Genomic DNA, 23,594 nt, shown 5'->3' with positions numbered 1-23,594 from the left:
GCATCATATGATTCATGACTAGGTGAACACACATCCTCACACTGATTCCAGTAAGTTTAAGGTTTAATTCCAGTCAAAATGTTTTTGTTTTTTTTAAGTTTTAGGTTCTTGTTAAGGTCAGGAAGGGTAAGAACCTCTGACAGGTTTTGTTGCTGTCTGTGTCCTTATGGAGTAAATTTCTCCTCCCTTCCTGTTCCACTTATGGGTTCCAGTGATATAGGATGTGTGCAGGAATCTCTGCAAATAGGATACAAACATACCCATGTTTTCTCTGGAAGGGTTAGAGCTCAGTTTTTTTCTTCCTGTTTCCCTGCTGAAGAGAATCATTCTAATTTCCTGTCCATGTGATGTGTACAGGCAGTAAAAGGGGAACGCCCCTTTCCAACCTGTTTTGCTTCGGAATATGTTTACATCCTTCATGCAGGGCTTCTCTGCACTGGCCATGCATGCACAATATTTTCCCATGAATTTCTATAGGACCTTCCCCCCAGTGTCTCCGGCCTAGGACCCGGTCCTGATCCCATAGACATCTATAGATATGGCTAGCACAGAGTCATTTTGTGCAATCACTGAAAGCCCTATGGGTGCCATTTCAAAGTAGTTATATATTTAGAATGGGGACGCAGAGGTAGTTTGGCTCAATGGGAAGAGGGGAAGGTACACTTGTACTTTCAAATATACCTGTCATCGGGTAGGTAAAAGCCTGCCATCGCTTATCTCAGGAAATGCTAATTACCTGGGTCTGTCTGGCTTTATAGAGAATGTATATATTTGTGCATATTTTTTTTATTTATTATGGTAAGGACTAAAAGTACTTTTAAAAACAATGCCCAGATAGCAAGTAATTGAGCTGCAAGTTTGAAAATTACTTGCTAAACTGTTGCAGACTTGACAAGCTTCACAATTTTGTTGCACAATTACAGCAAGTCTGCATTGCAAGTCTCCAAACCAGCGAGCTTGCAGAGCTCTTGCTAAGACCTGCAGGACTCTTGCTGTAGACTTGCCAAGCAAATTTGCTACAAATTCAAAAAGTGTCAACTAGAACTTGTGCTGCGAGTGTTCTGCAAGTCTACAACTTGCCAGGAATATGTGCAGCAAGTTAACAAAATTACAATTTCACCCTGCTACAAGTTTGTAGCAAGTTATCCTTGCTATCTGGATGTTTAATCCTTTTTTTCTTTTTTTCTAGTTGGGTAGATATGATACATTGTATATTAATATCATGCAGTATCCTTTCCAGCCAGAAGATGGATCTCTAGATTTTTTTTTTACATGTTCAGCTATTTTATTTTTGCTGAGGAAAGACGATTAGTTACAGAACTCATTAGCTCAAGCTTAATGATGGATGATTCATACCTTGTCAGGAAGTTCAGCCTAATGTTTTACTAAGACAAACAGGCCCAAAACAGGCAGCTTTTGCTTTATTGTCTCTTTAGGTAACCCATAGTGTTTGGAATCCTTTGTAATAAATGTATATAATGTGTGTGTGTGTGTGTGTGTGTGTGTATACTAGATAACCAAAGCTTTGTGGACACCCTCAACATTTCTGAGTACAGGTAAACAAAGTCAGCTCCATAAAGACATGGTTTGATGAGCTTGGTGTAGAGAAAATTGAGTGACCTGACTTCAACTCCACGAACACCTTTTGGGATGAATTTGAATGCAAATTGTGACCCAGTTCTTCTCATCCAGTACCTGATCTCACAATTGCCCTTTTGACTGAATGGGCACAAATTCCCACACACATACTCCAAAATCTCTTGTGGAAATCCTTTCCAGAAGAACAGAGGCTGTTATAGGGGTTGCTGACTCTATATTAATGGCCATGGTTTTGGAATCGGATGTCCAACAAGCTCATATGGTCCACAAACAGTGGGATTTAAAATATACATGACATGCCGATTTAATGCAGTCACAAAGGTAGGATGTTTTTTATTTCTCTAATCCGTACACACAGACAAGCATTATTTATAAATGTATGAAGTTTTGATTACCATGAGCCGAGGGACAGATTCCCTGACAGCACCATTAGTCCAGGTGCAGCCATAGTATGTTCTCAGTACAGAATGGAGCATAGTTGTACACACTAGAACAGGCAGTGAGTCATGCACACATTACTGGCAGCCTATACTGATGAGATCACAGCTAATTTCCTCCTCATCCCGAGCAAGGAATCACTTTTTTTGTCAATTGTTCAGCTGCAAACATTAATTCCAGGGAAATCCCTTGTACTTTCCTCTCGCTCGGAGCAAGGGAGCAGAGAGTTCTCTCTTTATTAATGTGTTACGAGGCTCACAGCTTCAATGAGTGTGGTTCGTATACAAGCTTGGCTGCTGGAATCTTACACAGCTCTGTTATCCAGGTCATTTGTGAAGATCTCCAGATGCATCATATTTGAGCGGGAAAACGGATGCCAGTTTTTGTGGGACTTGCTCTGGAGCCTGGAAACTGATAGCCTCCTTATCCCCCACCTCCTTAGTTTCTTGTGTGGTCTCCAGATATTTCATAAGACATGAAGCTAAGAATTTAGGTATTTAACCCCTTCATGACTGATGCCTTTATCGGGAGTCTGTTTAAACAGCCCCGATGCTGGCGACGTACACTGTACGTCGTCGGTCACGAAGGGGTTAAAGAATATTGGCAATGCTGCTTAATTACTTATAGCCACCATAAGTGTGAATCCCAAATGTTGATTTTATGACAAGTTCAGTGAACAAAAGGTCAAATAATAATTAGAAGCCCAGGGCCAGCTTTCTCAAAAAAATAAATAAAACATTGTATCTACTTCTGTATAAATAATAGCTGTTTGCCACCAAGCAATACCCTCTCTATGCTCTAGTGCAGTGGTTCTCAACCTGCATAACCTCAGGACCCACATTTGTCCTTGGTCATTAAGTCGTGACCCAAGTTGCACCGCACTGGAAGGCACGGCATTGCGGTACAATGCATTCCGGTGCGGGCAGTCGAACTGTGGGTAAGAGGTGCGTTTGGGGTACCATTCAAATTAATGGCAATGCAACACACCTCCCACATCAAAATGCACGGTAGGTGCGATTGCGTGGTAAAGTGCGTTATTCGCACAGGACTGTCTGATTAACGCACTGTACTAGTGTGAGCGGTCCCTCAAAAACACCAACAGATACACACACACCCACAGACACAATTTCACACACTTACAGACATTATCACACACACATTCACACTCCACCCTCTTTTTTTTAAGATCCACCAGTCTCCCTACCTTATGAGAACTGGAGTGGATCCTCAACCTGGGGTCCAGTGTGTGCTGTGACGGAGCTCCATCCATATGTGCATTGCTTGTACAGCTCCCTTGTGTGCCCTGTAGAGGTGCTGGAAGCCAGACATCACTCTGGTCCAGGCTCCTCTACAGGGCAAGCGAGGGAGCTGTAAGCAATGTAAGCAATGCACGTATGGATGTACCCTTGCGGCCATGGCCCCATCCCACCCCACCCCTCCTAAAGCTGACACTCGGCGCCGGGCAGCATATTTTGAATGGCTGCTTGCTGTGAGAACTGACCGTGCTGCACTAGGAGAAGGCAGAGGAGCCTCTCGCCTAGAAAGTGGAAGGCATGCGGCGACCCACTGAACGCAGTGTCGCGACCCACTTTTGGGTCACGACCCACCAGTTGAGAACCAAGGCTCTATGTGACCCTCACTCAGTACTCTGTGCTGTATATTCTATTACTTCACTCTGTGTACTGTGCTGTATATTCTGTACTGCCCACTGCTCCAAAGTGTACACTGTGCTGTATATTCTATTCTCCATATTGCTTCACTCTGTATACTGTGCTGTATACTCTGTATTGCTCACTACTCCAATTTTTTTAAACATCTCTAATTGATGATTTTCCTGATCCCCCACTGATATCTCCCCCCCCACAAACTAACCCACCTACACCCTTAAGGGCCCAGTCACACCATAAAGAGTGCGTTCCAGTGCGTTCGGCGAGCAGAGTGGATGACATATCAGTGTTGTCCCTTCCTTTTTCAATCAGCAAGGGAATTGACACCACTGTATTAAAGTGGTGTCACTCTCCTGGCTGTGCTTACTGGCAGAGGTGTACGAGTCACGTTGCTGAACAGAATTAAAAATCTTTGGTAGATAACACAGTTCACATATGTGTACTCAGCTGTTTTACTGGATTTCAACTTAAAGAACTCCAGGATTTATGAAAAGTAACCCTTACAGTGGGGCTACTTGCATTGCAAGTGTTAACTGTTCATTTTGGTCTAGGGAGCAAAATAAAGAGAATATACTCACCTGATCCTAGGTCCCTTAGTAGCTCCTGGCTACTAGACCGGTCCCCTCTTCTCTCCTGGGCTCCGGTGATCTAAGGACCCGTGACGTCATCACGTCTAATTAAGGTCCAATAGATGTGAGGACTCCAATGAGGAAAGAGCCACAGGACGGAGGATCAGGTGAGTTTATCTTCTTTTATTTTCGCTCCCAGACCAAAACGACCAGTTAACCCTTGCAGTGTGGGGGTAGCGCACATATATATACACTGAGTGGCCAGATTATTATGACCACACCATCAGTACTTCATGGGGCCAAGAGATAACTCCACGAGATGACTTCGTTGGGCCGCCTCGTGACTCCACGAGATGTTGAAGGGTGATGCGAGGAATCTGACACTGCACTGTTGCCCTTCTGTTGTCTTGTACCAGTCTTGCCACTCTCTGTTCTGCCCTAACAACATAACAACGTTCATACCCAGATTTTCGGCTGACAGTCCAGTCTTTAAACACTTTAACAACAGCTGCTCTTGAACATTTAACGAATTCTGCTGTTTTGCTGATACTCGCTCCTTGGCTCCGAGCGCCAACAATCATCCCTCTTTCAAAGGCTGTTAAATCGCGTTGTTTACCCGTATCTTCAGAAAAAAATCACTTCTACTGTTGTGGTAAACAACCTGCTTCCCTATTTATAATGGTCTGGCCCTCTAGCAACTTCAGCGCAAAATTATAGCTAATTATAGCTAATTTGCCTACAAACGTCAGGTGGTCATAATAAACTGGCCACTCAGTGTGTGTGTATATATATATATTGTAATGTTAGGGGAATCCAGCAGGATCGCAGGACACAGGCTTTGCAAATAAAGTAAAGTTTATTAACCTCCCTGTCAGACTCAGCTACACAGTCTGCATCCAACAGAGATGCAGACCGTGTAGCTGCTCCCGCAAGTCAGGTATGTGGTCCCTGACCGCGTACCTGACTTCTGAGCTGGCTGCGTGTCACAAAGTACAGGCTCGCGGGCCGCAAGTGGTCCACGGACCGGTACATTGAGACCCCAGCATTTTTGCCGCTCCCTTGGAATCTGCCGCCCGAGGCAAACGCCTTGTTTGCCTCGCGGCAGATACGCCCTGCTTCTGGAGGGTTGCTATGTTTGTTCCCCATGGTCCCTGTGTGTGCTGTAAAGTTGCCACTGCTCCAAACTCACTCCTGAGAAAGACTACAGTGTCAATACAATGAAGTAAACAAATCATTAGATTGTGGTCCATCACGGGAGGAAGCAAACTTGGAGCAGTGGCTACTTTACAACACACAGGGACCATGGGGAACAAAAGTAGCCACCCTCCAGAAGGAAGGACAGTGTCAGCACCAATTCAGAGATGATTTGAGGATCTACAGCTGTAGAGAGTGATACACAAATAAGATAAATTTTTGTTAATAGTTATGGTACCTGAATGCATTTTTTAGATTTAACTCCAGAGTTTAGTGTCACATTAAGGTTAACTCCAATCAAAAAAAGATATTTCCTATGCAGTCATTAAATGGAACTACCAGTGTCGCCCTTGCTACATAACATCTCTAGCTTGAAAAGTAAGACCTGATTTATTTGTTAATCTGACCTTGTATTTCTTTGGTCTCTGCCCCACCTCCTAAAACATGCCTGATCACTGCAAGGGGCCGAATCACAACCCTGTCAAAACTTTGATCTAAAAATGTCAGTTCTTCTATAAATGAGTATAAAAATAAACAGAGCTTCTCTTTTTGGAGTGCGTCATCGTACCCAACACAAATCATCTGCTTCCAGAGAGCACGGCCGATCTCTGCGCGGGTTAAGCGTGAAAAGTGGAAGTTGTGTTTGCATCTCTCCTCATTACGTTTAGCCATGTGCAAATTTATTAAAGCCATATATGCTTCCTGTGTATGAAGATGAGCAAACTGTTTAATGCGGCCATCGTTCTGAGAGTGTAGTACCCTCCCAGTTTCAGATGGTGTGTATTAAAGCCATATGTCATATAAAGTATTTCCATTGCAGAACATACACACACTTCATGCTCACCAGATCTCCATTCGCCCTCCTCAGCATTTCACTCTTTGGCTAGGTAAAAAAGATCACACATAGGGAAACATGGTTGTGTCCAGTAATGTGTTTCACAAGCACCATGAGGAAATGAGCCTGATTAATTACCAGAATAATGGTGAGTCATGGGCAGCAGTTTGGCAAGCGAAGCCCAAGCATATTCCATCTTATCTTCATTAGTTTTTGAAGAAACACATTTGGCCTCATGTATAAAAGTTTAAAGTTAAAATCCAGACAGTCAGCTATACTCACAGTTGGAATGCTTATATGGGAATTGCTTACCTTCCAAAAGATTTGTGATTTTGTTCAGCTAGAATTGTGGTACAGACAACACAGCCAGTGTCTTCATTTCTTTCCAGTGCAGTTAAGCAGAACAGCCTGGTGTAGGACACACCCCAGCCTGATGATTGGTCATTGCTAGAGCGTCACCATACTGATGTGGTCATCGCTATGTTGTTTCTTTCCTACCCATTGCCATCTTTAAATTTTTAAATTTTCCAAAAGATGAATGTTTGGTTTGGGTGATCATTCCTGTTTAGTCTTTGGGTAGGAGATGGTTAGGAGCAGAGAGGGTCAGCGGAAAGAAAAACTATAGCATCCAGTACAGGTCTTCTTTCTTGCCTGGTTGATAGTTCCTCCTGAGAATTTTTGGCCACAGGTCATTGACCTAGTATACATGCATAAATATATGTCTCATATGACAAGTATCCTTCCATATATTTTTTGTACTTCTGGCTATCCTCTGTGTGGCGTGGTTGGTTTCTACCAAACTGTAATACAGTGAAAAGTGCACAAAGTACGTGAGGCCATATGCAAGCACATCAGTTATTGAGAACAACGATGAAGTTGTTTCCTTGGGCAATGCTGCAAAGTTCCTCATCCATTTTTCTCTATGACTTTTCTTGTAATGTTTGCATGGTAAAGGGTTTCTTATCTTTATCCTATTCTCCACCACATTGGGAAGTCAACATGTGCACAATATCACTAGCTATGCCCTTCACAGACTTATTTATTGCAGACAATGTTGGAATCAATCCCATTTTGTACAAATTAGGCCATGAATACCTGCTTTTATAGGTGAGGATTTGGAAGAACATTGGATGTCCCTAAAATGGCCTTTACTGAGTCCTCGCCCATCTATACATTCTACCCATGGCCTTAACAAGTTAAGACTAGAGCTACATACACAGCTCAAATCACTAAAGACCATTATTCTGCTAAGTAGCATTTTGATTATAGCAGCTTCATGGGCAGTTTTAAGTCTCATTTTTATTGGGTTGGTCTTGGATAGCAGCTCCAAATAGGTGTGCACTGCAAATGGTAGAGGTGATTTTTGAATGTCCTATTTTTTGAGTACAAGTGACCATAAGAGATTTTAGGTGTATAATCAAAAAAAGTGCACCTTCCATAGGAATGAATTTTTAAGGCACCACATCTCTCACATAGAGGTATGAAATAGCCTTTTGACTTGAAAGGGATTCTCAAAGCTTTCACATTCATAATGAGACTTCATATCAAGTAGCTGATTGTTAGGCCCTAGTCAAGTGAATAGTAAAACTTGATCAATTAATTTTCTTTTAAAGTGAAAAAGCACCTTATTTTCTAAAGCTATTCATGCACGTTATGTGAAACGTGTCTATGGGTTGAGGAGGGGGGATCCCTGCAAGTCACGGCTCTCTGCAGGGAGATGATCGAGAAGTGAGCGAGCGACGGTATGTGTTCGCTCACTTCCCGATCTATTGAGCCGACGTGTGACAGTTTCATTGTCACACGTCGGCTCGAACTTTGAGGTTGAGTGATTTTCCTCACCTCATAGTTCTCCTTTAAGGATATTGTATAGAAATTGTACAATCATATCATAGTGTGCTTGACCAGCTTAACACAGATAATTACATTAGTCACTCTATGTACTCTAAATGCAAGAGGAACGTGTATCCGCTAGCTTTGAAATGTTTAGACTTTTTCTGTTTTTTTAGCTTTATCATGTGCTCAAAAAATGGAGTATATGTGTTTTGAGGATTTAAAATGAAATAAAACATTTTTTTAATAATCCACAGGGCAAAAGTCTAGTACTAAAACCCACAGCAATTAAAGGGGACTCATATTTTGTGGTTCAATTTAGGCACACTTTAATCTGATTGGCTGTTGGGGAGATTTTGCCTTTGCACATTCTCATTGCTCACTGTAAAGTCATTTTTATTGTAACATAGTGTAGCTTTTTTGTGGTAGACACACAAAAGAAATAAGCAATTTTAAATATCTATAAAGATATCTAGTAATATCTAAAGATATTTAGTGATATATTAATAACTTTGCCTGAGGAAACATTCAGAACCATCATGCAGTTAGCCAGAACTAACATGGGAAGTACATTTAAGAGAACATTGACCATGTTTAGACATGGACAGAGGTTACATTTTTGTAGAGAGCCACTCTGCCCAGTGATTCTAAGTACATCATGTGCTCTGTTTCCTGGGATTGGTACCTGTGGAGAGGATTTGTTTTGGGATTGGTACCTGTGGAGAGGATGTTTTCTTTGGATGGTACCTGGGGAGAGGATGTTTTCTTTGGTTGGTACCTGTGGATGGTACCTGTGGAGAGGATGTTTTCTTTGGATGGTACCTTGGGAGAGGATGTTTTTTTGGAATTGGTACCTGTGGATGGTACCTGTGGAGAGGATGTTTTCTTTGGATGGTACCCGGGGAGAGGATGTTTTTTGGGGATTGGTACCTGTGGATGGTACCTGGTAGAGAGGATGTTTTTTGGGGATTGGTACCTGTGGATGGTACCTGGTAGAGAGGATGTTTTTTGGGGATTGGTACCTGTGGATGGTACCTGGGGAGAGGATGTTTTTTTGGGATTGGTACCTGTGGATGGTACCTGTAGAGAGGATGTTTTCTTTGGTTTGTACCTGGGGAGAGGATGTTTTTTTGGGATTGGTACCTGTGGATGGTACCTGGGGAGATGATGTTTTTTTGGGATTGGTACCTGTAGAGAGGATGTTTTCTTTGGTTGGTACCTGTGGATGGTACCTGTGGAGAGGATATTTTCTGTGAATGGTACCTGTGGAGCAGCTGTTTCCAGGGGTTGGTACCTGTGGAGAAGATGTTTTCTGGGATTTGTACCTGCGGATGGTACCCGTGGAGAGGATGTTTCCTGGGATCAGTACCTGTGGAGAGGATGTTTTCTGGAGTTTGTACATGGGGATGGTACCCGAGAAAAGGATGTTTCCTGGTATTGGTACCTGTGAAGAGAATGTTTTATGGGATTGGTACCTGTGCAGAGTATGTTACTTGGGACTGGTGCTTGTGGAGAGGATGTTTCCTGGGACTGGTGCTTGTGAAGAGGATGTTTCCTGGGACTGGTGCTTGTGAAGAGGATGTTTCCTGGCACTGGTACCTGGGGAGAGGATGTTTCCTGGCAATGGTACCTGTGGAGAGGATATATTTCCTTGGATTGGTACCTGCAGACAGGATGTGTCCTAGGATTGCTACCTATGGACAGGCTATACTACCTGGGATTGGTACCTGCGGACATGCTCTGTCCTAGTGATTTGCTGCTACACTTGTGAACTGTCAATGGGAGGAGGTCACATGCTCTTCTGTGCCCCGAAGCACCAAGTTTCCTTTCTGACAGCAAGAGTGGTGCTCAGGGGCGTAACTACAGACCATGGGGCCCCATAGCAAAACTGTGATGGGGGCGACCCCTGACGACTTCTCCCTGAGCTGTGACTGATGACACCAGGATCCAAGAGACTCTTGTGCACCTGACATAAGCTTTCCTACACTGTAGACTTTATGGAGGATTAGGATTGTCATCAATTGCAATCACTGCAACCCTTAATGACACAGTACTGTGTTTTTTTCCCATGGTCTATGTTTAATTTGCCTTAACAACCTAATGGGACCCCCTTCCACCCCCAGGCCCCATAGCAGCTGTCTGGGCTGATATGGTTATAGTTACGTCACTGGTGGTGCTGGATCACTGGCTATGTGAAACTTAGTGATATCTCTTAGTGATATTTCGAACCCCAAACAATAGGAGACAGACATGAATACAATTCTAACAGGAGGTTCCACTCTTCCCCCTACTCTCCTAAAGAAAGTGTTTATTTCAGCCTGTTAGTGATGTGTTAGTGAACCGCGTTCGTCAAAGTCTGTGCAAAGCAGTCACTGACAAACTCCCCTCTCTGTCAATCAGTTGTGGCTGGGGCATTCTCTGCCCTGCGGTTACACATACCGTGTTTCCCTGAAAGTAAGACCTAGCACTATCTTCAGGGATTTAAATATAAGACACTGTCTTATTTTCGGGGAAACACGGTAACAAAGTGGTAGGGAATGCCTCAGCTCCAAATGATTGGCCATGACAATTGGGTGCCTGACCGGCCTTGGACGCAGTCCTTCTGTGTCCAGAGCGCAGCTAATCATCCAGTTTCTATGCAACCATAGCACTCGTGCTGCTGCGTCCAGATGTGAAGTTTAGCCAGATCTTACACCTGCAGCCTATTCGTCCATCTGAATGGGCCCTTACAAAGCCCTGGATAGTGGTAAAACAATGGCAGGGATTAAAACCCTTCCCCACTCTCTCTCTATCCGAAGCTAGAAAACAAGTGTCGGCTGGACATAAACTTGAAGAAAAACACTGTTTTGACTTGTTAGCCTCAATCAAGAGAATAAGTTGGCAGAAACAACCCTAGCGTGTATCTTCTTAACCCCTTAATTACCCCTTTTAGTTTTGTTTTTTGCACCCATGTTATAATCCACATTTTAGGCCTGAAAATGTCTTCAAACCCCCAAACAATATATATTTTCTGAAAGCCAAGATCCTGTAAAATGAAATGGCGGCAGTTGCAAATGTTTATGTTGCACGACATTAGCACAACTTATTATCAAATCCAAAAATTTTGTGACAAATGCACTTAAGTTGAATTTAGTGCCCCAAAACACAATAAAATACCATTTAAAAAAAAATTAAATATAAAGATGAAGTTACGAGTAAATAGATACCCAACATGCCCAGGTTACAAATTGTGTGTGTCCGTGAAATGGCGACAAAATTCAGTACCCCAAAAAGTCATGGTCATCAGTCATCAGTTTTGAGTAACGCATAAATATTGGCCCTACAACTATTGCTCTCACTCTGGCGCGCACGACGATACCCAACATGTGTAGCGCGAGCATCGTTTTCATACGTAGGCGCACCCAACGCGTGTTTATGTTACGACTCGCAGGGAAACTTTAAAGAAAAAAAATGTACATTTATTTTTACATTTATTTCATTTGATATTATTTTTAAAAACTGTTATTTTTTTTTTAAACTTTAATTGCTATCACATAGGGGGGCTTCCAAAAGACCCCTACTCTCACCTTTACTCTCTAAATAAGCTATTGAAGTGCAGACTTTAAATAATTAAAGGGAATTTCCACCTTTTATAAAGCGAAAAAACTATAAATGCACACTTCTTCAAAAAAGAAGAAATGTGCATTTGGTATTATTTTGCATAGGAGCCAGTAAAGCAGAACTGGAAATGTCAGGTGCAATGCTTTGGCTCCTGCAGACTCTTCCTTCCATGTCGGTGTCTAGATACAGGCATTCAGCAACATGGATGGGAGGACTAATGATTGGAATACAAGTATGGTGACCTCACTGCACTTGTATTCCATTGAGAACTACAAGGCCCTCTGCTGCAGTGGCTGATGAGACTTGTAGTTTCTCCATTCACATATCCTGTTAAAGGACTTGCTCAAATAGCTCAAACATCTCAACTCTCCTGGATGTTCTGGGAGTCTCCCGGGAGAGTTGAGATGAGTAAGCAGTGTAAACCTTTCCTGCTGCTCGTCGGGCTCCACTGTCTGCTCGTCACAGACGAGTGGACGAGTGGATTTTTCGAGCCCTGGCTATCTGCCTTCATTTCAGGGGGGGCTCTCTTCCTTGTTGTTGCACCCCCACCTGAAATGAGAAGGGCACCTCCCTGAAATGACTTATTTCAGATTGGGATCCCTGCATAGCTATGCCAAATAAAAAAAAGAGCAGCAGCTGCCTCTGGGTAGAAGAACCTGCAAATCAGGTAAGTGGGGGTGGGGGGATTTCAGACATCCCAACCTGCAAAACCTTATTTCAGGGAGGTTCCCGTCTCATTTCAGGGAGGTGCCCTTTCTGTTTTTTTTTTTCGTTCTGAGGCTACTCTAGAGATCACATGACCTTCCTCCAGGAGGCAAGCCTCACTCTGAAACTTTACCCACTGATATCTTACCGGAAAGGTTTACTTAGAGTAAACCTTTCAGGGAGAAAATGCCTCTCTCGCGGACGTCAGGGAGCCACTGTCTAATAGAGGGAGACTCCCTGAACATCAGGGAGACTTGAGATCCCTGGGATTTCAATGTGGCTGTGTGTCATGTTATACCCAAACATAACGTTAAACATGGTCAGAAAGGTAAATGTATGTGTATATGTGGGGAATAGATGGTGGTCTGTCTGCGGTAAGATGGTGGGTGAGAGTTAATGTCCCCTGGAAGACTGACAGGCGCGGATACTATGGCCTGTGATCCTGGTCTCTGTCATAGCCTGGGAGTGTCAGGTGACCGGAATGAAGGGCAGTGAGCAGGATGATAGCTGCTGTGCCACTTCCTGTCGTCTTATGAGTGCCTCTCTGAAGTGGTTACCTCTGAGGAGTATTTGACTAATAATTCTCCATCCCTCTTTACACTGACAGCCTGCTTTATCTGAGGCCTGACTAAAAAATGTGTCTGTTTTCATCCACTGTCAGCCTGAGCAAGAAGGAAGACATATTCCTTGCCAGTCTGGATTGGGAATCATGCTGGAAATGTGGAACTGGAGGTGTAAAGGTCACCGAGTGCCGGAGTACAGTAGATTTATTAGACTTTGTGAGGGGGTTGACGGAAGATAAGGGTCAGCCATGACAGAGGTGTGGGGATTACAGGAGTGAAGAAAAGCAGGCCCTAACAGAGCCTTGGTAGGAGTAGAGGAGCAATATGATTTGAGATAAGATAAGATACCATGACTGCAATGGGTGAGAGGAAAGTTTAGGCGTCCTCTGCTCTCTGACAGAAATAAATGTAGACCTGTTCTCAGTATGTATTTCACCTATCCAATTCACATTTCTCATATTTTACTTTTATATATATATATATATGCATGATCCATGGCAGGGCCACAGCTACTACAGTGTATTGCAGTGTCTTCCAGGTCCTGATACAGCTGCTGAATTACTATGGGCAACTGCTCCATATTTTGATAAATTCCCCTCAGAGCCCTCCAGCTGTGGTGAAACTACAAATGCCATTAAGCTTCTGACTCTGGGAGTCATGCCTGTAGCTGTCAGAGTCTTGCAATGCCTCATGGGACTAGTAGTTCCACCACAGCTGGAGTGCTGAGGTTGCCTACCCCTGGATTAGAGCCTCGTGTCAGGTTTTTGACGCTTTCGGGGCAGAAAGTGGTGGGAGAACTCTCTCCTACAGGGACACAGACAAAAAAAACAAAACATTTATTTTGTTGGGATGTTAGATTTTAAAGTATTTGACTTATTTTTGATGTCTAACACATCATACGTGTTTGTATAAATCTGTATTTGCATTTTATTATTATATAGAGCTTCTGTTTTTTGTTTTCTAGATGTGTTTGATTGTAGATAAAAGCTGTCACTAATCCGCTTCTTCACAGAGAATAAAAATATTTCTTTCTGATATTTTCAGTGGGCATGTAGTCACACAAAGTTTTATATACTACTTTCTTTAATGTGTAGTTAATGTGCATTAATGTATATTTTTTATTTTACTTCATAGGGCCCGCCTGGTCCTGCAGGACTTCCTGGGCCACCTGGAAAAAGAGGTCCTCGGGTAAGTGTCCACAGTCTGCAAAACACGTCACATTTAGTGATATTGGAAGATATGCGAAAAGTAGTTGAACACACACATTCTCACAGGAACAGGAAGGGAGAGAAAATCTCCCAATGACACAGGGAGCAAAAGAATTAGATGTTCCTCATTCACATGCACTGGTGAGGAACTTGCTGACAGGAAGAGAGATCAGAGAGATGACTTCATCAGTCTGTTGCTGCTCCTTCATTGCTCAATCATAGTGCTGGGGTGGGAGAGTGACCAGGCTTTGCTGTGTGGCAGAGCTGTGTAAATCTCAGGACCGAGTAGATAGATCTGCAAACCCTTAGACAGGCTAGACAAAACCCATCTGTATATATCATGTGTAGATTTAGTTATCAGCTTTAACGTGACAGTCAAGGCAATTTTTTCATCTGTAGAAACCTCTACCCTTATAATCAGTTCCTTATATTTTGCATTATTTCATCACAAACGACTTTTTTAAGCCCAGCCTGGGCTTACAAGAGAAGGCTGCATACCACATCACAACATGAGGGCTGTTCTATCCAGCAGTGAGGAACTCCTACCAATGCTGGAGAGGAAGGAGGAAGCAGTAATGGGGAGCTTTGCGTTATCTCTAAACAAAATTTCAAACAATGCTTTTCTATTGACCGGATTGTATCAACACTTGTATTGCGAGGTTATGTGATCGTCAGTGATCCAAGCACTCAAATATTGTAAAACATTTGGACTAACAATCATGCAGCAGTCACATAGTAGGAGAAAACAATGGAGAGGTTTCCCAATGCAAATGCTTTGCAGCTTTTTCTTTTTTTTTTCTGCATTACATGATGAATGGTGAACATCTGTTTAGTTGCTGTCGGCAACTCCTCCTTATTTCCTGTTCTCCTCTCTTTGGACACCAGTTCCATAGTTTTTATTTTTATTCATTTAGCGTTAGAATGAGCATTTTATCGCTATAAATCAAGGCTGAATTGTATCCAGAGGGAGGTATTTAGCCGGAGATGTATGTTCTGTTACGGTCTGTTTTTTTCCCTCGCACAACCTCCCCTGGACAAGAACCACCCATGTGTCACTCTGTAGTGAAGATACAATATAACTCCAATAAATGGCAAATATTTTACACATCTGTGCAGGATTCCTGAAGCTTGTTACTGTACATTATATCCGCAGTGGCTTGTACCTCTCGTAATTCTGGGTAAATAGCAAATTCTGAGTTCAAACTTGATCTGTGCTCACAGTTTTGGAAAACGACCCTGGAAAAAGGAGGAATTTGGCTGTTGTTCTCCGGTTCACATCCAATGTTTATTTCCCCCAATTTTGCTGCAGACTTTCTGTAAAGGGCAAGCAGCAATCAAACCCCAAAGGGACTTGCCTGGGAGTGTTAATTTTTTTTTGTAGTTGGGAAAATATAGTGCATGCAGATGTACGTACACGGTAAAGGAGAAATGAATTGTGATTTTTGGTAAAAGAGTATTAGTACTAAACTCTAAAGACTGGGGGAAGGGAAGCATGAGGAGCCAATCAAGCTGTGCTGACAAGGATCAGGTCGACAGAGAGAGATCAGAGTTTTGATGCATTAGTGCATTGCTGCTCTTTAATTTTTAAGGCCCATTCACACTGGCATGATGTGTTAATCGCATGGTTCCATGTGATTAACGCACCATAGGGCACAACGCACCTACCATGCATTAAATGCATTAACAGTGCGGGAGTTGCGATGCATTGCCATTCATTTGAGTGCCACCCCCAAACGCATCTCCTTCCTACAATGCACTCGATCGTGCGGCACCGTTGTGTATGTGCTACGTTTTCAAAACCCCCAGCCCTTCTCCATTGCCCTTTAAATATACTAAGCCGAACCATCCCCCCACACATTTTACTTATTTCCTCTGACAATGGTGGCCTCCCACATTGTCTGCATCCTGGCAGGTTTAAATCTAGCAAAGGCTGCCCCCTCCTGCGCACTCCTGTGCAGAAGCCATGTCCCATTCAAATCTATGGAACATTTGTGTGTGGGCAGCCAGGTAGATATATTTTAATTTGGCAAAAATATTAAACATTTTTTGAAGCAGAACTAAACTGTATTCAAAAGATGGACCCTGGTGATGTATGATATAACTCCCGCTCACTTCCCGACATTCCCACTCCTGGTGTCTTACAGATGCATGCACCACAGGCAGCGAATTACAAAGTCTTTTCTACCAACTGTGTCCCAAGCATTTTTTTTCAACTTTAGTTCTAAAGGGCACGTTTCATATTAATTAATAACTCGTTAGCCCAACCTCCTGACTTTGGACCCCCTCGCTCAGGTGTTTTCTTATCTCTCCAGCAGCAGCCTTCTCTTGTGCTTACATCCATTTGCCCAAATCTTCCATGGCAATGGCTGCACCTGTGAAGTAACCCTCCTTAGGCCTAAATGGGACGCACTCCCACTCTAGCTCCTGGTGGTAACACCCCATTCAAATCTATGGGAGTTACTTGAATTACAAAAGAGAACATTTATAAATCACAGCCAAGTATCCTCAGACATGAAGTAATCATTACCTGATCAGCAATATAGATTAAACGTTAGAAAGCAGTTTCTTGGCAATTATCTGTGATCTCTTCAAACCTATATATTAAATGGACATTTTTTCAAGCACTTTATGTTTTTGGACGCCTCACGTAACAATCTCAGTGCCATTTCATGAAAAAAATAAACTTGTAAAAAAAAGAAACCCAAAACACTGTTTATGGGATCGCCATGGCTCTGTGTCACACACATGTGGAAAAAGTCAAACGTTACGATGTGTGCTGGACCATTCCTCCTCTTTGACATGTCATTGCCAAGCGGGTTTGACTAGGAAACAAAACAATTTTATTTTTTATGAGCCATTAGGTTGTTTGTGTCACAAAAGTGCAGTTGACAGGCTCACACGCAGAATGGCTCCCACTGATTGAATGGCTCCCAATGATGCTATAACACGGTGGGCACATACATCGTCATTTTAGGTGTCTGGTTTAGGAGATTAACCTAATTGCGTATGAGCAGCCACCCCGGCCTCCTAAACAGAAACAACATTTTGAATAGGTTAATATAAGTTTCTGTTTAGACTGGAATTTGAGTGAAAACTTTCAGCACTAAAATATAGGTCCATGGCTGATTTCTTTTGCGGGTGCGTGTTTCAGAACTCTATTCTTCATTTATTACTTGGTGGGTCGCTGACCTGAAGCAAGCATGTCTATATCAAGTGTCCCCAAATGCAAGAGGACAAAAAAGAAAGTGGAAATAACTAAAGAAAATATGTATTAATGATGTGCAAAGAGAGCTGGACATCAGAAGAAGGCGATTAAAGCAATATAGAGAGCGTAGTGGGCTAACATTGTTCAGAGGCCAGAGGAATATCACCTGTTCATTCAGGGCAAAGTAACAGTGCCTCCTAGTGGCCCCCCACAGAACATAAACTCACTCATCCTTACTCTCTTGCTGACCACTAGCTGTAGGAGTCCATCCTGGGTTTTGGAGCTTACCCGGTTGGGTGATGTCACTGCTTTGTCCAAATGATTGGGTCAGACCTGACAATTACCCATTTAAACCCGACCACTATCACATGGTGGTGGTCACATGCTCCCCCATACCTAGAACACGTGTTTCATGAAATGGAGCAAGGGCTATGATGTAGCAAGAGACTGCTAGGCAGTGCAGATCGTTGAGTATACCTTGCTAGGGGGATGGGGGGCTGTCACTCTGCTCTAAATGGGCAATTTGGCAGTGTCTCATGAATGGGGTACAGTGCCAAAGAGACTGATTGACTGCTTTCTTCTTTACCCCTCACTGGTTCTAATAGTGAAGAAATAAGCCTTGGATTCTGCATCTTCAAAAACAAATGAACATTGGCAGCTCCTATATTGCTATTCTGACAGCTGCCTATTGAGTAACCCACCAACCTTTTGTTATTTGCGGCTTTTTCAAATATGTGCTATAAATGATGGCCTGATGGTAAATGAGGGTTACTAGATAAGATCCAGCCATGGATTTCCTGTATATGGTAATTATATATTAAACGGAACTATTCTCATCTGGTTTTCTTATCTCTCTGTAACATTGGCAGATATTAACCTCATATTCAGTATATAGTTTAACCTTATCGGTGCTTACTTGAAAACTAGCTTGCAACTATGAAAATGTATATTTATTTATAGTTCTATTATTTATAGGGGGTCACCCAAAACTAATATATTTCATTTTTTTAATGCCTGCTAGAGAGATTAACTACCTGACTGTTTAATATATGTCTGGGTCTTCACTCCTGCTATAGCTATTAAAAGGGACTTCCACTCTCTCCATTAAAGCCCCATTCATAGCAGATCTGTTGCGATCCATTTTTCAACGAATGCCACAGCGCTGTGAGCTAGCCCCATTTTTCGGTGCCCTTGCGTTAGCATCCATTGAAAAACAGATTGAAAGGAAATCAGAAGGTACAATTGCAAGTCATGTGACCCTCCACTGACTTATGATTATCTTTTGATTTTGTTGTGAACGGGCCCTATTAGTTTTTATTTAAATTGGAGAATGCTGGAACACATAAAAGTGAGTGGGAACATCTAAAACTCCCAGGTAGACAGGGACAGAGTAAGGAAATATGGCACCAAGAACCTGCAGTTGGAGTATGTAGACCTATAGGAAGCAAGGTGCTGACTCAGCCCACCAGTCTCTCGCCATTACGAAAATATCACGTTTGGGTAGACTGTACCTTTAATTTGTCAACCACAGAAGCAATAACAAATTAGGATCTACTGAATGGAACTTGTAACCAGAGGGCTGATTTTTATTAAAATAAAAGTAACCAGCTGGACATGGATATGAAATGGAAATTATTATTATTATGGAAAGAATTATGATTGTTTGCTCTTGGTAGCAGTTACCAAGTAAAAACAAAGGTGTTGCACCTAGAAGGACATCTAAATATTTTTATTTTTGACTGTCACTAAAGAGAACAATTTCTGGACACGGATTGGTTACTCTGGAATGTCCATTGCACAGTCAGATCCATGCGGGAGAAAGAGATGTACGCTGTGTTCAGCACTCTATTTACACTTGGTTCATCACTTGAGCCTTTGCAGAAAGGTCTTTTCAGTCTTGAGATTCCTCAGTAATCCTTTAGGTTTCTAGTTTGTCTGTCCAGCTACAATAGTCGTACACAGCTTCATAGAAGAAGGCAAGTTTGTGCAGGTCATTTGACCTATAATCTTCCCAGGGCAATCGCCTTACACTGTGCCTTTGTGACTGGTGAGGTTTCATGGTAATCCACATGCTGGCATATTAGCAAGTTGGTATGTGGTAATATTTGACTAGATTGGGCAAAAAGGTTTTCAGGATAAACAATATACTTTTTATTTTCAGGGTCCCCTTGGCCCCCATGGAAATCCCGGCCCACCTGGATATTCTGGATCAAAGGTTAGTAGTACACAAGTCAAATGATGTCTCTTAATTAGCAGTACCGAATAACATGTATCTAACCAGTGAGGTTAAAGTGTATGTCAAGCCATAAACTTTTTTTCTCAAATATGGATGGAGGAGTGGAAGAGGGGAATTAGAACTTCTGTCTGGTTTTTACTGCTATCCGGAAATTTGTTAGGAATATTTTCTCATTTGCTGTCCTGCTGACTACGTTTTGCCAGACAGGAAGTGAAAATCTGCAATAGAGAAACAGACAGAAATAACAGGTGTTCTAGTTTTTATTTCTGTCCATGTTGCTGCTGCAGATCTTCCCCCACTTCCAGTCTGGTAAAATGTCAGCAGGACCGGAAGCAAGGGAAAATCTTTCCAACGAAGCACTGAATGGCTGAAAAAACGTTCCCCACTCTGTCCAAAACTAAGAAACAAAGCTAAGGCTTGACTTACACCTTACTACTGTTCACATGATGTTGCAGAGTCAGAGTAAAAATACTTCTTTATTGTTTCGCATTGTTGTGTTTTATATAGGCAGCTGATATTGTATATGTAAACATAGCGTTTGCGATAGTCAAATCAACTGTGGGAGCAATAATTAGAAAATGGAAGACATACAAGACCACTGATAATCTCCCTCGATCTGGGGCTCTCACCCCGTGATAATCTCCCTCGATCTGACATCTAGTATTTTCAGAAGTGGGTTGGCAATGGAAGCACCCACATAACTGTCTGTACAGGTTTCCTTAACCCCTTCGTGACTGACGACGTACAGTGTACGTCGCCAGCATCGGGGCTGTTTAAACAGACTCCCGGCGACTTTTGCCGCCGGGAGTCTGTTTAAACTTTTAGAGCCGACTGTTTCTAAATTGATGACCTGTGGGGGCTTTTAAAGTGTCTTTTATTGACTTTTTGGGGTACTGCAGTTTTTCGCCGTTTCACGGTCGCACGCAATCTGTAAACTGAGCATGTTGGGTATCGTTTTACTCGTTGTAACCTCATCTTTTATATTTCATTAAAAAAATGGGTAATTTGTTGTGTTTTGGGGCATTTAATTAAATTTGTCACAAAATTTTGGGGTTTAATAAGGAGTTGCGCTAATATTGCGCAACATAAAAATTTTCAACTACCACCATTTTATTCTATAAGGTCTTGGCATTCAGAAAATATATAATGTTGGGGGGTTTTACGTCATTTTCAGGCCTAAAATGTGGAATATAACATGGGTGCAAAAAATGAAAAAAGGGCCTCAGTCACGAAGGGGTTAAAAGAGAAACTGCGTTTCTGTTGATTTAAAAAAATCCCCTCCAGTTGAACTCTATACATTCCAATGGCTTTAGTAAATGTTTTTGCAGTTCCTTACCTTTTCTGTTCTGGAGGAATTGGTGTAGACCTTGCCATCACTTTTTAAAAGTGACTGCTAAGTGGGAGGGCCTGATTTCGCTATAGCCGCCTGATCAGTCTCCGTGTTAAAAGAAAAACTGAAGCTCTGCATCCTTTTACCCAGTGTTTGGAAGTCTTTCACCAAAGATTACATTCCTATTGCAATGCCTGTAGTTCGATTTCTAGATCTGTGCTGACTTCTGGGAAAAGCAGTGATCTAACATACAGGCAAGGGGGTGGGAATTCAGTGGTGTGCACTTTATATTAAGTACTATTGCCATGGTTGCACAAATGAGAAAGTAGAAAATCTGGAAATATTACAAATGATAGCTGGCGGCTGATTGAAATTCAAGGAATTTTTCAGTGACATCACATGTCAGATAACAAAGGTCTCTAACAAAGTTTTATGTATTATAAATCACTCCCAAATTAAATACATTTATTATGGTAATAAAATTGATACATGCCTGGATTGTGTGCCATTACAGAGGTGGACGGGGTGCTTGGCTCCACAATGCAGCGACAGTAAATACAACTATCCATTCAAACACCCCATTTTGTTTAGCACCATCAAGTGGACGCTGCCTTATAAATGTCAATAGGCGCACTGATTAAGAATCTGCCTGGCAGCGTGACATCTCTGTGTTAGTGTGTGCCAGATTTCGGCTACACTTTGTAACATTTTCCCCTGCAGTGTGTCCCTGGGGTTTTCCCAATCATCCCGGACTTGATATCGTACTTTGCCTGCGGCCAAGTTGTGGTTGTAAATTATCGGTGCAGACACAACTCGTCTATTTCAGGATGGGATCAGTATGATAAAATAAGCCTGCAGGCCAGATTATTTTGCTTTGTCTATCAACCACCTTATGCAATAATGCACAGTGCCTACCTGTCTTAAAGGGGCAACAGGAAACTCCTGAGCAGGGTATTCTATGTATTGTGGCTCATGTGTAAACATTACGTTTCAGACTGTTATTTCAAAAGTATAGTGAATAGCGTTATATGCAATACTGCATAGCAATTACCCAGAGGAATCTGTGTGGCACTAGTAAGTGTCTAGTTACAGCCACAACTTGAGCCTGCTTCTATCACTAAACTCTTAGATGTGTCTTCTCAATACTTGTACCTTCAGCCTTATCCCACAAGAACAATACCAGATGGGAACATTTAGCATCATCGATGAATGATTTTTGCCCCCACATATACTCGTGCTCCATTCAGACAACAATTATTTGGACCCTGGGTGCTTGAATGGCCATGGGTCATGGAGTACATCTTCAGCCCTGTCTAAGCTGTGACCAGATCTACCTGAAGCTTACACAGGGCTTATGTTTGCTCCCATAACAGAGTAGTTAATGGGATAGGGTTATAAGTAGAAGAGGGAGCAAAAGCATCTGTTTGCAGTCAAGGGACGGGTTCTCTTTAAAGTAAACCTTAATTATGAGGTATTTTTTCATATTGGTTGCGGACATACTTAGTAATATGTAAATCTGGAAGAGACCTCAGCACTTTCTCTGACAATGCCTTCATCCTTCTCCCTCTCCAGAAGGCCAGTGCCATCTCTGTTCAGACATCTTCTAAAATCAGCATTTCCTGGACTAAGTTGCTGCCCTAGAGATGACACAAGCATGGGTACTCTGTAGCCTGGGCAGAAGGCTTTACCTTCTTGGATTTGTGCAGTCCCCCTGCTGCTGCCAAAAACCATTTGAATTGCCAAAAATGTACAATGCAGTTTTTGTCTTTAAAGAAAATGGCAAAATAAATTAGGCAGAAAGGTTATTTAACATTTAGTGGGCATCTCTAAGGGTTTTTCCTCATACATATACTTTTCAACACACATGAATGAGAAGCAGAGGTAGCCCACAGAAGGAGTGTTTCCACTTCTTGCCTGATCTTCTTCAAAGTGATGTACCAGATTGCATGCAGCCTGCTAATTCTGAGATTGTCTCCCCGCAATGGCATCAATATATGCTGTAAGCTGTGTAGAAAAGCCAATTCAAACCACTGTCTGTTTCTGTGAGGTTTTTCTGTATAAGCTCAATTCTAGCAATATACCAGCACCCAGTAAGACATCAAATGTCAAGTTGTGAAATCTGCTTGCTGCAGCTACTTCAAGAGAAACAATCACACACACAAACATTCTGACGAATTACGAAGAGCGGCGAAAGGTTAATGACACACAAGCAGCATGACCGGAGTCTTGGAAGTTCTGGGCAGGTGCCAGCCAGTGATACTGTGATATCTGCAAGCAGTACAGAGTTTACCAAGGCAAGCTTGGCAGACCCCGCTGACATTCATTCACAGATACTGCGTATATATGTTGAATCATCTCCCGGCCGCTTGCACACATCCAAAAAAGCTAATTAATAAGCTGCTGCAGCATTTATGGGAGGCAGAATAGATTATGAGTTCGTACCTGCTGTGACAGAAGCTTCTAAACCAACAGCAGATTTGGGTATCATCTGGATGAGTTGCAGACGTGCCAGCCTGCTGTTTTAGTGCTACAAGCAAGGGGTTAACACTTAAACAAGGAGTCTTCGGATTAACACCTATTACTGCAGTATAAATAGAAAGTTTTGTCATTGCTTT

The 23,594-nt window shown here is 42.4% G+C and overlaps 1 protein-coding gene across 1 annotated transcript in view; it reads left to right on the top strand.

Annotated features, from left to right (window-relative positions):
* The window catches only part of COL27A1 (collagen type XXVII alpha 1 chain), a 310,533-nt gene that overhangs the window by 31,649 nt on the left and 255,290 nt on the right, over positions 1-23,594 (top strand). The window contains exons 4-5 of the mRNA XM_018561833.1: positions 14,135-14,188; positions 19,575-19,628. Coding sequence (XP_018417335.1) covers positions 14,135-14,188; positions 19,575-19,628 — 108 coding nt within the window. The remainder of the gene's footprint in view (positions 1-14,134; positions 14,189-19,574; positions 19,629-23,594) is intronic.

This window comes from Nanorana parkeri, unplaced genomic scaffold (genome assembly GCF_000935625.1).
Source record: "Nanorana parkeri isolate BGI_ZX_2015 unplaced genomic scaffold, ASM93562v1 scaffold547, whole genome shotgun sequence".
Lineage (NCBI taxonomy): Eukaryota > Metazoa > Chordata > Amphibia > Anura > Dicroglossidae > Nanorana > Nanorana parkeri.
This window is presented reverse-complemented; position numbering and strand designations above follow the sequence as displayed.